Source organism: Platalea leucorodia (assembly GCF_965183815.1).
Source record: "Platalea leucorodia genome assembly, chromosome: 7".
Classification (NCBI taxonomy): domain Eukaryota; kingdom Metazoa; phylum Chordata; class Aves; order Pelecaniformes; family Threskiornithidae; genus Platalea; species Platalea leucorodia.
The window spans coordinates 45,287,502-45,305,610 of NC_138829.1; the positions used below are offsets into that span (position 1 = coordinate 45,287,502).

At 40.3% G+C, this 18,109-nt stretch overlaps 1 protein-coding gene across 1 annotated transcript in view; it reads left to right on the plus strand.

The window, feature by feature from the left end:
• Positions 1-18,109, plus strand: part of CSTPP1 (centriolar satellite-associated tubulin polyglutamylase complex regulator 1) — an 85,778-nt gene that overhangs the window by 14,075 nt on the left and 53,594 nt on the right. Inside the window, exon 3 of the mRNA XM_082317352.1 lies at positions 14,580-14,710. Coding sequence (XP_082173478.1) covers positions 14,580-14,710 — 131 coding nt within the window. The remainder of the gene's footprint in view (positions 1-14,579; positions 14,711-18,109) is intronic.

The window sequence follows — 18,109 nt, forward strand, 5'->3', positions numbered from 1 at the left end:
AAATGAAATCAGGGATGTATTCCACTGCTATCCACAGCCTAGCACTGGGATTGCTGATTGCAGAGGGCTGACCTTTATCTCTACAGTTCTCCTTCCAGAATATTTTTAGTCTTCAAAGATATTTTTTCTTCCACTTTATTCCATTGTTCATTTGTCCCAATCATGTGGACATCTGCTTTCAATCTTGGGAGTTCCTCGAGGCTCCCCTCATCTGACTCACTCCTGACTCTTAGAGGAACAGGGATCAATCATCCTTCTGCCAATTAATCTATGTCTTTTAGCTAAATGAGTAAAATTATGCCTCTCTCAGGACTAGTCTTGATTTTATAGATATGCTGAAATGCTACTGGTATTTGTTCATTACAAACCCAAGAAATCTCTGCTCTGCTTTTGAATCTCCATGAAATGCAGACTCTTGAAAGCCCTCTGTGTAATTACACACTAATGCTGCTTTACTTCTTCCAGCCTAACTTCTGTGCCAACATATCTTAAAGGGACATGTTCCTCCTATACATTATTTATCATCCTGTTTTCTTGATCATTCCTGTACTGAAGCAAAACAGGGCCCCCATGCTAATGCATTTGATCACGCAGAGGGAATGTGCATAGCATCCCACTTTATATTTTCTGGGATCTTAAAGGGAGTCTGTGTGTGTGGGGGGGGTTTGTTGGTTTTGTTTTGTTTTGTTTTGTTTTTTTCACTTCAGCTGGAAGAAGCAGCAAAAAAAAAATTTCACCAGGAGACTTCCTACTATTAATTTTTGCTTTTCTTTTGGGCTAACCCTTTGCTTGAAACTTTCTCTTCCAGCTTGCAGGCAGACATGCTGCTCTGTTCAAGACTCTTTGGAAAGCTCAGAAATATTAACCAGTGATAACTTACCTCGGACAGGAAACTCTTCTTCCCATCACTTTTACAACTCGTTTGATAAACCAAGCACAAGTGAACTGGAGACACAGGAGAAGGCATTTTTTTTCTGTCTGTGTTCTTCTCTCCAAACACTTCTTGTTTTCTTTTGTTTCTGGTGAAACGTCTCCCTGACCACCTGCCAGCTGGAGCATGACTGAGAAAGACATCTTGCTTTTAGCTTGCAGATGCATCACTACTTCCATTGGGCTCTGCAAACTGATGTCCGAGATCCCCTTTTTCTGTAAAGGATGTTTCCACTGGCTCTAACTTGAAGTGCCCCTGCTGGATCTTGTGTGACAGTTTGATAATGTTTATCTGAGAAGGTGTCTGCGATGTGTGTGTTTGGGGGGGTCAGGGATCGAATACTGCTTTTAGATCTGTTTTGTACCTGGCAATTCAAAATACCAGGTCTGCGCTGTGTAGAGCCCTGTTTTACACAAAGGAACATTTGCTTTGTTCAGAGTAACAGGACTGCCAGTGCTATATAGTTTGAGATCCTTGGATACGAAGATGTTATCATGGTGAGAAGTATCAACTTCTAGCAATGAAAGTACCTCATTTTCTCTTGCTGTCTGGATTGGCTGGAACAATTTGTTCAACTCATTCCTTAGGGACAAATATGATACTGTTCCCTTGGCTTTCTCTGGCAATAGCAGTGACACAGGCTTTGGTATCAGAAAAACTTTTGGCTTGTTCAGTCCTGTACTGCTATACATCATTATCCAAATAAATCTGTAGAGTAAACAATGTCCTCCTCTTTAAAATAGTCTCAGTACCCTTGGGGGGTGGGGGGAACGGCAGGGGAGGAAGGGCCAGGAACAGGACAGATGGGATGCCCATGAGAAATAAGCCACTCACTGAAGACAACCTTAATTGGCACAAAGCTGAATTATCTGCTTATAAAGAGGAGAGATTCTTAGAGCTAGCTTAGAGCCATCAATGTTTTTTTTCATCTTTGTGTATGTAGGCCTTATCTTCATCATCATCTTGCTGTCATCTGCTCTGCATCTTTCCCCTTTTCACAGTAACTTGTTCTGTCTTGTTCACAAGGATAGTGTAAGCTCTTCAAGACAGAAGTGATATTGTACAGCATGTACTTTACAGAATCTAGCATTGTAGAACGTCATCTCCGTGCTTTGTACAATTGTAGTATAAACAGCAAAAATAGTAGTGAGAAGGTCCTTAGGGCTTTGACAGGTTGTCCCAGATTCCCTTTCTAAGAGATAGAGCCATTCATTAGAATTTCTCAGTAAGACTGTTTGGGGGAGGGGTGTTGATTGTTGTTTTTTTTGTGTGTGGGTTTTTTTTTTTTTTTTTGTGTTAGTTCTCTGTGTTTTGAGCAAATCAGTAGCGTCTGGGAGGTAACAATACTTTCAGGTTCTTACATAAAATGTTGATATTCTTTCTGATATAATCCTATGAGCAATTGCAAAAATAATATTTCATGTGTTCCTCAGATACTCTCAGGATTCCTACATGTCTTCTGCTCTGGAGAGAAAAAGACAAAATTATCACTGCAAGACTGCACTGAGCCATGCGATTGGTATGAAGCTGCTGCTGTCAATGACCTAGCCGTGAAGCAGCCCTTTGGGCTGAAAATCTCAGCTGGGATAATGTGCTTGATGGTTCCTGACAGGCTCTTACTTAGGATTCCTCGATCCCCAGGGCACTGCATAAGAGTGCTGTCTGCCTCTCCTTTGCTCTTCAGTTATCAGTGGGAAGGGAATGAATATATGCACTCAGACACAGCACTGGTGCCAGAAGCTCTGAGGAGCAGATTTTGCAGCTAATGTGAATAAGTTGCTATGAGAGAGACATTTTCAAAGTCTCTCTCTCCGCAGAGTAGATGGATTTGCAGGACTAAATGTGTTGATGAATCTTTCTGGGGAACCTATAAAAGTTGAATATTTTTCCACTTAGGCTTTGTGTCCATTAGCAATACTCTCCCTGTTAAAGTCCATTTGTTGCCTTCCAGTCTTACCTCTATAGAGAAGAGTTGTCAGAGTGGCAGAATCTCTTCCTCGTACTCCAAGTTTCTCCAACCCATATTAGAAATGGGATTTCAATACCCCCCTGTCTATTCTGCATGGGGTATGCGTTTTATATGAGATCTATGGAAGATTTGGTGGGTGTGGATAACTCAGTTTATTTGTGATTAAAATTATGTGAATTTTGTCCAGAACCTGTAGATCTGCTGTCTGAAGCATGATGTTTTTATTATAGAATTGCTTGACAGCAGAAACAGCAGTGGTATCTTCATCTGACAGGCAGGATCTATGAATTCCTGATTTTCCCAGAGTTGTTTCTTTGTAACAAACATTGTAACAAGTCCTAGCCTGACAAATATGCTGATTAGGATGACTGCTGTTGAGTAAACAACTGGAAAAAATGCATATATTAATGGGAATAACACACTGATTCCCGCTGTAGTTTGTACATGTTGCCAATATATTAGAAAATGTAGTGTTTTCTTCCCACATACTTAAGAATCTTACAGGTGAGTGAATACTCAGATGAATGCAAACCGTCACAAAGAAACACAGGGTGGGGAAAAAAGGTAAAGAAGCTTTTTGGTAAGCAGGACAAACTTGGAAGGCTTGTAGCTAAAGGAGCAATGTAGAATTGAACATGCAAGACAACGTTTACCATTGATGCTCCGTGCGATAATATACGCCACTCAGGAAACTTATAATACTGTTTTGGTGACAGAAGAATCTAGAGAAATTGCCATAGCATATGAATGTTAGCACTTGATATCAGCACCTTGTCAGCACAGGGTAGTTGTCTGTAGATAACCCTTTACTTATACACTGACTTGAGCTGCACTGTGCTTTTGCTATTTGAAGAGAGGCAATCGTAACGTTTATATGCAGTGTGGTCAGATTATGATGCTTCTAGTATGTATTCAGTGGTGTAGCAGTGCAGTCTTTGCCCACTGCTTTCCTATTCCTTTACATCATGGAAATTACATATTTATTTGTGGTCTTTGTCAGAGTAGTTGCAGCAGAAATGGACTGACTACCTTATGGAGACCTTATGTAGTTAGGTATATTTGTATTCCTTCTTAGAGCCTCGAATGTTGAAATGCAACCCATTTGCCATGAAGTTGAGCTTCCTTTAATGATGGCTAAAGCAAATTGCATATAGGCAGTGTTGATAGGTAATAAAACTGAAAAACAGATGTCTGAAATTCTCCAAAAGCCACAGTCCAGAAACCTGGCAAATGGTAGAAGTGGTAGAACTATATGTATCTGAGTTAACTATGTTTGTGCTCTTTCTCTGGGCTAGAGTTGAATGTGCTGTCCTCTGTCTAATTTTAGTTCATAACTCTAGCATAATTCTGTTTATGGCTCCAATTTTTTTTTGTTTTTCATCATAGTTGTTAATGTTACTGATACAAATTTGGAGCTGTATACATGATCCCAGCTGGGAGTTAAAATCAGACTTTTGTGACACGCTTCAAATGTGTAAATTTATTCTTGAAACAAGTCTGGATAATTTAGGGAGAGAGGGAAAAGGACAAAATCCTAGGGTTTGCTGAAAATTGATCTCTCTGATCTTGATTAGACATTAATAGAGAAGTAATTTTTCTTGGTTATGTGCATTTGTGATACAGTTTTCCTATGCCCCAGTCCGTCCCACTGTCTGCATTTGGCAGTACAATAAAATAGATATGCAAGTCATTGCTGTTCCTAAGAAAATCTTTAAGGAGCCTCCTGTATGTGTGCTCTTTTGTGGTTATTTTGCCATAACTCATTTCATCAATTGGGTACGTCATAGTGCTCATCACATCCTTTTTTGGGATGCCACAGGGTCTCTTGTTTAATTTTATTTTCTCCATCAGTCTACTTGTTTTTAATATCTGTGGTATTGGGTAGTTACTTCCTTATCCCTGTTCTTGCATTGCTGATCACAAATCTGTGCTCTGTTTTAGTTTGTGTTCTTGCAGAAGTGAAAAGGCCCTCAAGTCAGAATTGGTGAACTGTGGCAATCTTATATTGTCTGTCTTCCACTGAGGAAAGGTCTGTAGTAGAGCTGACCATGATGCAAAATAGATATTCAGTGCTGAGATCACTGTTTGACAAGCATCTTTTGCAGTCATTCTGGAAAACAGCTCAGCTCTGCTTGCTGAGTCACTGTGTTGGATTATATAGGAAAAAATGAGAAAGATAAATAGTGACATATCCACAACAGATGTAGTGGGACTATTTACAGTCTTTTGCATACAATCTGCAATGTGTTTATAAAGCAATCTCCTTTTATGCTTGGTCACATGTGTAAGGATTGGGTTTCCTGCAGCTTCTGTAAATGTTTTGAAGAAAACTGTTTTAGTAATGTGAAATTGGCACCTGGAATTCAGTAGAAATGCACTAGAGATTAGCAGCTTTGGAAAAACATAACAACATGGGAAGCTTGATACCCATTGGTATTTTTTCCTTTATTATATGGTTGGGTTTTTTTATTTTTAAGAGTTACAAGGCATAGTTTTATCCTTTTCTGTTAAGAATTTTTTTTGGAACATACTGTTTTCTCCAACAAAGTTTTTGATGTCTCAAGCTGTAAGAGAACTGCTGTTGAAATACGTGATAGCTTCATCAATAACTATATCTTTCTCTGTATTACTAACTCATATGGTTTAGTTCTGGTTTTAATTAAGCATTTGGGTGTGAGTCTAGACTACTATATGCATATAGGAGATCAATTTCAGAGGAGTTCTTGGCTTCCATCTATCTAAACTTAGAAGACTTTGTATTAAATTGGAATAAAGTAGTGAAAGTTTGAGGAACACTTTATTTTTCTCAGAAAGATCTTTAAGAAAAGATGAATCAGAATTGAGGTTGGGTTTTTTGTTTTGTTTTGTGGTGTTGGAAGGAGTTTTGTATTCATTCTTAGGCTGTAAAATGTTGTGGTGTCACGGAAAATCTTGAGGAACATTTCTAATTGCCTTGCTAAGAATACGTGTGTTCCAACGTGGACAAGGCCAACAAATGTAAAATTTCTCCTGAATTGGATATGCCAAGCTGTAACAATCAGCAAATGCCTGCAGAAATGGGATGTGATAAGATCCCGTAATAGGATTCCTTATCCTTTACAAGTTAAAATCCCTTAACAGTCTCTGCATCCCCATGAATAGCAAACCACTGAAAGTCTAGTAGCTTAGCTGAAAAATGCATTTTTAAAATTCGGTTTATCTTCCTTTTCTTAAAAAAAAAAAAAAAAAAAAGTCTAGTTTCTAGAAATCTGGATGTCTTCAGAGAACCTGAGACTTTCTATGCTGTGTAGTGTTGAAACCATACAGATTCCAGAACACATTAGCGTTAGACTTGCAGTAACCTCATGTCCCGCAAAATTAATCCTATTGCCTGTCTTCCAATAAATTAGACAAACTGTAGCTGGTCAACACTGTAGCCAAGCAGTTGTAGTGAGCACAAAGTGGTTTAGGTAAGCAATCTCTAAATGCAGAGTTAGCATTAATGTCAAATGATGAAGCTTCGTCTATATTAAGGAATTTTGGCAAGGTTCATTTGTTGCCATGATGGAAATACTGGAAGCTGCTCGGTCTTTGATGTGCTATAGTTCTTGCCAAGGCAACTGAATAGGTGAGAGAGTATTAGTTGTAATTTTTTTTTCTTCTGAAATTCTCCAGTCTAACCAAGACTGAAAAGAGCAAATATGCGAGCTGCAGGCATGGCACCAGTATTCAATCTCTTTAGAACAGTCATTAAGTTATATTCCAGTAGTTCCTGGATCATCGCAGTCATAACGTGATTGTGCTGCTACCTTTAAAATAATGAAAATTCTAATTGATAAAACATGGAACTGTCTTGCAATAAGAGATACAGGAGACTCCATGCAGAATGAAGCAAGCAGGCCCTTACTTGTGCTTATACTTTGGCCTCAACTTTCTGAGAAGCCAGTTTGCCTTCACTTGGCATTACGCTTTGATCTCAGCAGTACAAGATGGGTGCAGCTATTCAATAATTTTCAAATTCGTACTCCTCCTTCAGTGGACATTGACATTTTGGTACCAAAATGCATCTCCAGCTGATGTCAATTCCATAGCTGCTTCCAGAGTTGTTAGACTAGAGGAAATCAGAACATTACCTTGTATTGCTTGTATTTTTAATAGTGTTTCTCTTCTTTGTGCCATCTTCTCACACTTGCTACAGGTTCACTGCATGGTTTCTGTAGCATCTTGCAGCTAGTGAATGAATTTCACAGCATGGCAGGGAGGGCAAAAATACATCTGTTGGTTAATAAAGGAAGCAAAGAATGGAGATCATGGCTGTATGATAATAAAACTTAGTGAGGACTTGAATGTCCCATACCCTTAGCATATAGGTTATAGAGCAGTTCAATAAGGAATTTTCTGCTTGCCCCAAAATGTCTAGTTGGACCAGTTTGAACAAATACTAAATACATTAGCTGGAGAGTTAGCAGCTTTCTTGGTGTAGTTATGATTCTGTTTGTTTTTTTGTTTTGTTTTGGGTTTTTTTTGGGTTTTTTTTTTTTAGGTTTGGGGGAAAATGGCAAGGGTTTTTGAGGGAAGCTGGGTAGCAGCTTGCAATGATCTCCATAAAACTAATTATAATGGTATTCACGCAGCTGTCTCTGTGGTGTGTAACTCGCTGTGTTTTCTACTGTAAAAACTAAATCTCTGTTTATACGAGCAAGACCTTTCCAGACTCACTGAAACACCATGTGGTCTGAAATAGCACCTGATCAGACTGAAAGACTTAGTCCTGGGTGATTGATGCTTATCTCTGAAGGCTTCTTTACTTTTCCCTTAAGCACCTTGGAGGGCTTCTGCAGGGCTATTTACCATCTTCCATTGTATGCTCTTTCCCATATTCCTGAATACTAGGTTTCCCAGCTCATAACTCTAAGAAGCAGCTTTATTTCAGAGTAGAAAGGGGCCCCAATATGTGGCCTATTATATCCATATCAGCTTGCTTACCCTTTTCAAACAGCTATTGTGTTTTAATAGGGCCCTGCCTGGCAGGGGGAGTCCTTAATTCCTACTATATAAGAATGGCCAGCTTGAGTTACAGCAAACTGCAGGATGCTGCTCTGATCAAAAGGCCTCTGTTTTTAGAGATTCCCGCCCTCCGTTTGCTTTTTTTTTCCTTTTTTTTTTTTTTTTTAAAATCCTGGACTAATAATTCAACACAGTAAGGTCATTTTAGCTTTTGATTTGAAAGCTTCAAGGTGTTAAATTACTGACCTAGCATAGGAAAAATCAAGGGAGGGGGACTCTAAAAAAGATAAAGGGATTCCGGGTAATAAAGAGCAAGCGCAGCAACTCCTTTAATCCTTTCCTTCTGCAGAATCTGTAGACTGGTCTCAGAGGGTTTGATTTGCTACAAAGCAACATAAGAAAGCTTGTTCGCTGCTTACTCTGAGCTGTGTCACAGGTGCTGTGGTTCATTTCCCTTCGAACAGTACATGGGATAATCTCTGTGTCACCTGTATTAACTCTGTCATGAATACAGAGATTCCTGAGCCTATACCAAGAAGCCTGAAAACAAATCATTAAAACTTGTGTCACTCCTTTCCTTCTTTCCACACCCTTCAGCTGAAATAAGCTTGAGTGGGTGAGACAGAAAGGATCCCAAAAAAATCCAGTCTCTGGGTTTGCAGTGTTACATCACCCAGTCTTGCCAAAATATTAAGAGTGTTAATGATTTCCTATCTGCCTGGTTGTTAAAAAAGGATTTTTCCTTAAAGCCAGTCATCGGGAATAACATCCAGCATCTGTTTCGGCTTAACGCTGCTAACACATTTCAGAGGAAGTGCCTAAAAAGCACTGCTAATTTCATTAGAGAAGGATGGTGATTTCCTTGAGGCTGACTTCATTGTCCCAAATGTTAATATCTGTGGAATTTTAAACAGCACTTGATATAATACCTTTGAATTGAGGAATGCTAATACTCCTATGCTACCTTCCAAGAGGGACAGGTAAAGAAACAGTCCAATGATTGGTCTGAATATTGCAAGTAGTGTAGTACACTTAAACCAATAGGTGAAGAATAAAATGATCTTAAATTAAACTACACTCATGCATCAGTAATTTATTCATCACAGCAGTGAAACTGAGATTTTTTTTTTTTTTTTTTTTTCTCCCAATGGTGCCTACAGTTTTAAGTGTTCCCTCTTGGGGCTCGTTGCAGGCAAGGTAAACCTCACTTTGCTGTTTCAGAGCCTAGCCTTGGGGTAAGTGTGATTGGTCGCTTGGGGATGCTTTGTGTGTGGATGAGTTATTTAACAACAGAAATTGCCTGGGCTTTAAAGCCTTTTGAATTTCAGTATTTTCTATTGCTAGAGCTAGTTCTTTGTTACCCATTGTACCACAGTCTCTAATCCTAATACTCCTGATTATCCCTACTTACTGTGCTTTGGTTCACACCATGAAGCAGTCTTGGAGCTTATGACCTGAGTTCCTTTCATATGAAACTAAACTGGAAGATGTGTTCCAACTGCAAATGAGCATTCAGCCCATGGGACCAGACTAGAGCTAGTCCAGGGTGTGTTTCAAGAAAAAACAAACCCTGAGGTACCCATAATGTTGACATCAGGTCCTCTGCATCTCTACAGATGTTTCAGTCAGTCTGGACTTAGCCTCTGATGGCAACTTTGCATTTGAAACTACCTTATTTTTGCTTAAGAAACTCAGTTCTGTTTTAGTGACTTAGACACCTGTGTAACTGGGAAGAAAAGCAGTGTATGTGTGTGTGTGTGTGAAATTGTTCATGCTGGAGAAGCAGCATAAGCCTTCAAAGTGAGTTTTTCTTCCTTGTCGTGGTTTAACCACAGCCAGCAACTAAGCACCACACAGCTGCTCACTCATGTCCCCCCAGCGGGATGGAGGAAGGAATCAGAAGAGTAAAAGTGAGAAAACTCATGGGATGAGATAAAAACAGTTTAATAGGTAAAGCAAAAGCTGTGCACGCAAGCAAAGCAAAACAAGGAGTTCATTAACTACATCCCATCGGCAGGCAGGTGTTCAGCCATCTCCAGGAAAGCAGGGCTCCATCATGCATAATGGTTACTTGGGAAGATAAATGGCATAACTTTGAATGTCCCCCCCCTTCCTCCTTCTTCCCCCAGCTTTATATGCTGAGCATGACGTCATATGGTGTGGGATATCCCCTTGGTCAGTTGGGGTCAGCTGTCCCAGCTGTGTCCCCTCCCAACTTCTTGTGCACCCCCAGCCCACTCACTGGTGGGGTGGTGTGAGAAGCAGAAAAGGCCTTGACTCTGTGTGAGCACTGCTCAGCAATAACAAAAACATCCCTGTATTATCAACAGTGTTTTCAGCACGAATCCAAAACATAGCACCATGCTAGCTGCTATGAAGAAAATTAACTCTATCCCAGCCAAAACCAACACATTCCTTCATCGTGCTCTTGATGGAAAAGGCAAGCAGTAATGCTGTAAGCTAAGGAATAACAGTCCGTGTTCCTTGTTTTCTATTTAGTAGAGGAGGAGTCCTGTGAACTCATTCAGCTCTTTGCATGGTAACCAAAGGTGGCACCTGCTAGGGGGACAGCAGGGTCCTGGCAAGCTCTTCTGTCCTTCTCGGGGACTTGGGGCTCTCTCTGCATTGTGCATATTTGGCTTTGCCGGAGTTCAGCAGGGAGAGGCTAACTACTGTAGTGGGTTTCAATTGGGATGTTACCATAGCATCCTGGGACTTTTACAATCTATTTAGAAGTCCAAAGGTTTGAAAAGAGTGCTTGAAAGTTTCTGAACTCTGGCAAGTTGCCAAAATGTAATTACACAAAAGACAAAGCCTTACTGAAAGCAGCTCTGTTCAGAGAAGCAGCACCTGAGTGCTAGAGTTCCCAGCGTAGCCATTTCTGAGACCTGGGGCTGTTTTATCAGTGTCCTCCCAAAACTTTTTTTCTTCCTCTCACGTGCACGTGCCATCCCACAAGCATAGACTGGGTGTGCTGCAAGATGCAGCTTTCTCAGCAGTGGCGTTGGAAGAGACTCTGTTCTGTGGTTTGGCTGCTCTGGGGCATATAAAGCAAAGGAGTGAAGTAGTAAGCATCTTGAAGTCCCAATTGTAAAAGTGTCTTTAGATCTTCCCATCGAGCGAGAACCTTGCTTTATTTTTCTCTCATCTTTCTCCAGAATATTCTCACAGGTGAAGGGGAAAAGCCATTTTGTTAATGGAGTACCCAGTTGCGTAACGATTCTTGTGTGAAATATGTTTGCAGTGAACTGGTGCTAACTAATGAACATTCAGTTCAATTTCTAGTCTCGGTTTCAGCATGACAATTAAAAATCACATCATTAGTAACTTTTGTTAATGTTCTAATTTGCCTACTCTATTTACTGGTAATGTAGAGGGCTGGGGCAACCATTATGTCTGCAATAGGAGGCTTGGAGACTTGCATAGTTGTTGAAAGCTTTCTTCTTGAAGGAATCTCTTACAGATGGCTGCACTAAATTCCTAAAAGGGGGAAAGGAGAAGTTAACCAGAGAAGTGAAAAATTATTTTCCCTGCTTCTGTGTCTGGTTCAGAAACCTATTTCTAAATGATTGAGGACAAACGAATACCTTGTTGAGATACCCTAGTTTGTTCATAAGTCTTTCTCCTGCAAATGTGCTGATAAGCTCTGACCACCTAACTTTTGCTAAGGGTATGAGTTGTTCAGTGAGAGGAAGGCAGATAGAGGGAAGACTGCGCAATCCTAAGGGAAGAATCTCAGCAGCTGTTAAACTTGCTGAGTATGTTTGAGCTAAGTTTGTTGCTTTGCTGTTGATATCTTGCTTACTTAAGCCATTCCTCTGAGTCTGCAGCTTGTTTTATTTTTGTGTTCAAAAGAAACTGGAAAAGACATCTGTTCACATGTATATAAAAATTGTAGTTAAGGTGTTGGTGATACTCTTTATGTGCTGTTGGAATACCTGCAACGGCTTTGGGTCATCACTGTTTCTTTTTCTTCCAGAAGTGTTTACCTGCAAGCTGTTACTACTTGCCACATTGACAGTAACTTCACCTCTGGGCAATTGTTAAGGAAAAGGTGGCCAAGTTATTTTTGTACTGCCCACCTAGCCATGCTAAAGGAATTTCAAAATATATAGTTTCTTCAAAATGTATAGTGTTCTTGTCTCTTGTAGTGATCTTGACCCTGCCTGAGAATAGATCTGTTGATTTGTCATTGGGCTGCTTGCTGGATAGCTCCATCACAGGCTGGCTCCTTTGAGCTGAGCTTTTACAACTTAAAAAACGGTATTTATAAAGTAGGGTCTCTGAAATGCAGCATCTTAACTGGGATAAAATTCTGACTCCCATGCTCACAAACTTGAGCTTTTGGGGAAAAATTCTTCCATTGTGTAGTTAAAGAAAATCTTATTGCAAGAAATGAGGAATGAAAGAAATATTGTACCTCTTTTACTCAACTAGCTGGCGGCACTTGGCTGTCAGCACATCCAGGTGTGCTGGTGTTCCAACATATCCACCCACTCTTTTAACTGAGTAAGCAACAACAAATGATATCATACCCTTCTGCCTGCTAGGGTTAGAGCCATCCCATGCTGAAAATGCAAGTAATTTGAGTTTTCACTTATTAGAACTAAGAAGTAATATAGTAGGGCTGTCTGCTGTGAATTAATAGCATGTTAGCTTCATGTCTGGACCTTTCCATTACAGTTGTGCCAGGATCTGCTTCCAGATGTTGGATGTACTATACTTGTTCTGAGCAACATAATTTGGTGCATTTAGTTGTATTGTTGTGCCTTCATCTTCTTTCTCTTCCTAAACGTCTCCCTTATGTGTGTCATCTTTCTGAAAGCTGTCTTCTCCTATTACACCAAGTTTCTTCTTTTTCATTCATATCCCTCTTTTCTCCATCAGCCTGTCAAATCATCAGCAAAACAATGCAAATAGGAAATAAAAAAAGTCTTACAGGCTGTGATTTGGGATGAGAAGATCTGAAATCCCATTTCCAGCTTTGTCACAGACATCTTGTGGGACTTCATGCAAGTTACTTTACCTTACTCTGAACTCATTCACTCTAAGGCAGTGAGCTACAGCACTTTGTAATGAATACTGCTTACTTGCAACGATAGTCACGGGGAGCCCTTTCCTGTACTTTTGGCATATTTCGATCAAGCACATGACTTATTTACTTTAATGTCTTGGGACAATGGCTGAGCCTTCCTCTGGTTTGTACAGCATTGGTGCATGAACAAGGCTTCATAAATACAACATAATATATTTGTCCATGATATTTACAGAAAGAGTATTCCTAATTCCAGGATTCAAGAGTTGTGAGTGTTTCTTAATCTTAATGTGATTGTACTTATTTTATTTGAGTTGCATTTCCTTCTGGGTAGGAGGGCGAGAAACAGTGTTCTGCACCTTGCTTTCAACACATGACAAAAAAAAAAAAATCTATTTACTGTATGTCTTTGAGAACCAGGACATAAAAAAACAGAAATTGTGATTCTTTTCTGAAAAATTGAATTGGCTTCTCTCCACACCCCCCCCCCCCACACCACCCCCCCCAATTGTTACATGACACTTTAATTTTGCTCAACTCTGTCTGGTATAATTCTCTTTCAAATGCAAGACCCTTTCCTATACTATGAAGGATAAAGTGATTTAAACTATTTATATTTAAAGAGATTATTTAAAATTGCAAACTGAAAGGGTTCACACGGACTAGTGGATTTTGTCTGTTGCGGAGATGCTACCTACGGAGAGGTTCTGCTGTGATGAAAGTAAACTTGTATCTTTTCATTAATTCTCTCCTACGTGGGAGAGTTAAGCTGCTGTCCCAAGTGAATGTTTTTAATGATCTCTCTGGAGTGTTTGAAAGCTTTGTCCCACTTGCACGATGCAGAGTGAAATGCACAAAATCTATCTTTGAGGCAATCCTGTCATTATACCTTTTGGTATATAATGTTTGTATTTGCATTTCTATTGTTCTTGCATGTTGAGCTTTACCATGCCCAAAGGAGAGCTTCTTACACTTCAGAGAAACCTTTTTAAGACAAATATTTATTATAAGTTAGCCTAACGTGCTTACAACTCAAATATGAGAAATTTGTACTGAAATACAAGAATGTGAATATCGAATTGACTATCCATCATAATGACCAGCTACTCTTTTCAAAATGCCCTAGTGCAAAGTATCATTTAGTGAAGTGTCAATCTGCTTTTCATGACAACTGAAGTAGATTTCATACATCCAATACAGTCAAGTTTCAGTAACCTAGAAATGAAATCTTGAGGCTTCTGCTAAAGAAGATTTTTTTTGTTTGTTTTGTGGCTTCACAGAAAACTGTGATGAGAATAGCAGTGAAGTTCAAATGGTACTGAAAGAAAGGGCATCTTCTGGTCAGATAAACAACAGTTACTCTTGGCCACCCACTTTCCAATGGATTGGTTTCAAATAAGTGGCTCTTGGACACCCCTTGCTGGGATTCTTTAGAATGAGTTTTACTTTCACAAACCTCTAATTCCTATAATTAAGTTCCAATGTGTGGTTTTTGCAAATAGTCTCCTCTCTAGAGAACAGATGGGTGTAAGCTTTGGAGATTTGGTTTCACAAAATGTAACTGCCAGTGGTTTTCTTGCTACTGTTCCAGCTGGCCCCAGAACATTCACATCGGTTCAGCTTTCTAACGTTCTCTTGTTTTGACTTTATCTCCACAGTTTTAATAGCGTGCGTCAAGGAACACACATCTTGTTCCGTGAGTTCAGCTTTGTTCAAGCTACCCCTCATAACAGGGCGTCTTTTCTTCGGACCTTCTGGAGGTGTTTCCGAACAGTGGGGAAAAACGGAGGCAAGTATTCCAGCATCTGCTGCTGTCCTGTTACCTTGACATTAAAATAATTAGCTAGGCTATTAATGCAGTACAAATACTGACACTTCACACTGTGTTCTAGTGTTCTAACATTGTTAATAGAGAGACACCATCACAGTTTCCTGTGGAACAGTTAAAAAATGCTCGTAGCATAAAGTAGTGTAGGAGCACCTTGTTGCCAGTGCTACTTCCATTACAGAACAGCATGTCAAGCAACAGTAGATCAGAGGGAGGACATTTGTGGGCCTGTGCATGGGGATGGATAAAAAAAATGAAATAAAATAATAAATAAATAAATAAAATAAACAATAATAAATAAATAAAATAAATAAAAAAAACAACCCAAAGAAATGTGCTGAGGGTTGGTGGATGGGAGCAGGGTAGTGGGCCCGGAGATGTTTACAATACAGGGTATGGAGCATGAGGGAAGTAGGTGTTGAGATCATTAGGCAGTTGGGGTGCCAAGTGCTTTTACTAGGAGCCCTGCCGGAGGTAGAGTATGTAGTAGTGTTGGGCTGTAGGGTGGTGAACGCTGCCACCCGAGCTGTGCCTGAGCTAGTCCTGGCACATCTCCTAGATGGTGTTGCAGAATCCTGATGGCTGTGGAAGGGGGACCACTGACAACTGTGTGACCTCTTCCCCAACCCTACCCCCAAGGAAAAAGCTCCAATGCCAAAATAACTATTCAGCATTGTACTATCTTGTCTAGCTATTCTTATACCGCACTTGGTATATTAGGTATTACAGAACTGGCCAGAGTTCAAAATAAACTCATGTAACTACATGCAACTAAAATTATGTTTTGTTTTAGTTTTTAATTTAGTATTTTAGGCAAATACACTGAATGTTGCTGTACAAATATGAATTTTGGTGGGTTTTTTTACTATAAGCCTCACTTTTTGTTGCAGGGAAGACTAGAACCATTCTTTTAAATATAGATAAAACCTCACCTTCTGGCTAAGCTTTGCAACAATTTTGCTCATGATGAACAGAGTTTGCAAGATTATGAATAACGACTTGACTTTTTTGACATATGCTATTTTAGATCCTTGGAAATTAGACAATCATGGTTAAACATGACAAAATCTGTAATTAGCTACTGAAGTGACTGATTATGCTGTCTGTAACACCTTCTTCCCAGTGACAGGTACTTTGTTACATTCTAAATCATTTATATTAGTTCAGGGATAATATTTTTAAGATTTCAGGTAAATCGTATGGTATTAATCTAACCAGTATGCAGTGAGGACATATCTGATTTGAGGTCAGGTTATAGTCAGGAAAGATAAAGTATAGACTCCTAGAATGTATTTCTGTAGGAGAGTTAGAGATGATAGTGAAGAAGTCATCCACCAGAACTGTAGCTGTCAGTGGTGAACCTTGTTGACAAATTGAGAAGCTATCTGATGGAAAGTACCCACTGCTGTACTTTCAATGCAAGTTTTCATCAAGCTTCATCTATCTATCGATCGATCGATCTATCTATCTATCAATCAATCATCTGATTCAGCCAGATGATAGGCACCTGGATTTGTTGGAAAGAACCAAAAAGTTTTAGCTACATAATATTTCCCTTCTCTTTTACTTTTAGCGGTTTTATGTGAATATGAAAAAGGTTCTGGAAGAAAATGTAATCGCCAAGGTACTTTGAAGGGGAAGGGGGAGCATAGGAACAAAAGCTCATGTGGATGTTACTGTGCTCTGATTGTGGCTTTAAAAGAGTTCAACATTTTTCTGACTTTGAAGTCCAGTGGCTGCACTTTTTAGTCTGAGCGAATATGGCATGTTTACCTGTATATTTATACATTTATATACATTTTCTTTTTACATTAACTAGAGACAGAAAGGCATCACTTTAGAGAGCTTGCTGTCAATATTTTCATCCACTCAGTCCAATTTCTCTGATTCTCTAGCAGTAGTTACAGACTAGAACCTTGATTTTATTCATTCCAGTTTTATTTGCGATGGGATTTTTTTCTGCTATGTATATATTCCCCTGCATAGGGGATCTCAGAACATTCATGGTCTCTCAAGAACTAAACTCATTGACTAAGAAGAAGCTGAACCTGTGCAATGTGGTGGGTGAAATACGGTCATTACCACACTCAGGCATACACTAGACCTGGATTTCTTTCCTTGAAATACATTGCTTTTAGATGCGGGAAGGAATCATGTTATACCACAAATAGCAGCAACTAGAAGTGAGGTCATTGGTGATCTAAACTACAGAATGAGTCTCTTAACGATAGAAACAGTCCAACTAAATGATGCCCAACGCAAGTAAGACTTTCAGCTTAGAGCTTTCTTTAGAAACGTGGCTGGTGGTACATCTTCTAATGGGATTATTCCAGCAGTTAGTTTTAAGTTGTTTCTTTATGATCACTGCACTAGAACACAAGACCGTATGTACATATCAAATTAAAAGCAGTTATACAAGCTTGCATGGAATCGTGACTTTATCTACAGATAGTTTGTTGCTATAGCATTTCATTTTATGATGATACAATTTTGACAATTTAAACATCGTAATATGTGCGGGAATGTCTTGGCTTTGTGTGGCAAGGTTTTGGTAGCGGCGGTGTGTGGGGGTGTGTGTGTTACAGGGGTGGCTTCTGTGAGAAGCTGCTAGAAGCTTCCCCTGTGCCTGATAGAGCCCATGCCAGCCAGCTCCAAGACGGACCCACTGTTGGCTAAGGCTGAGCCCATTAGTGACAGTGGCAGCACCTCTGGGATAACATATGTAAGAAGGGGAAAAAGTTTCTGCGCAACAGCAATTGCAGCCAGAGAGAACAGTGAGAATATGTGAGAGGAACAACTCTGCAGACACCAAGGTCAGTGAAGAAGGAGGGGGAGGAGGTGCTCCAGGTTCTGGAGCAGAGATTCCCCTGCAGCCCGTGGTGAAGACCATGGTGAGGCAGGCTGTCCCCCTGCAGCCCATGGAGGTTAACACTGGAGCAGATATCCACCTGCAGCCTGTGGAGGACCCCATGCCGGAGCAGGTGGATGCCCAAAGGAGGCTGTGACCCCGTGGGAAGCCCACGCTGAAGCAGGCCCCTGGCAGGACCTGTGGACCCATGGAGAGAGGAGCCCACGCTGGAGCAGGTTTGCTGGCAGGACTTGTGACCCCGCGGGGGACCCACACTGGAGCAGTCTGTTCCTGAAGGACTGCACCCCATGGAAGAGACACATGCTGGAGCAGTTCATGAAGAACTGCAGCCCTTGGGAAGGACCCACGTTGGAGAAGTTCATGGAGGGCTGTCTCCCATGGGAGGGACCCCACGCTGGAGCAGGGGAAGAGTGTGAGGAGTCCTCCCCCTGAGGAGGAAGGAGCAGCAGAAACAATGTGTGATGAACTGACCGCAATCCCCATTCCCCGTT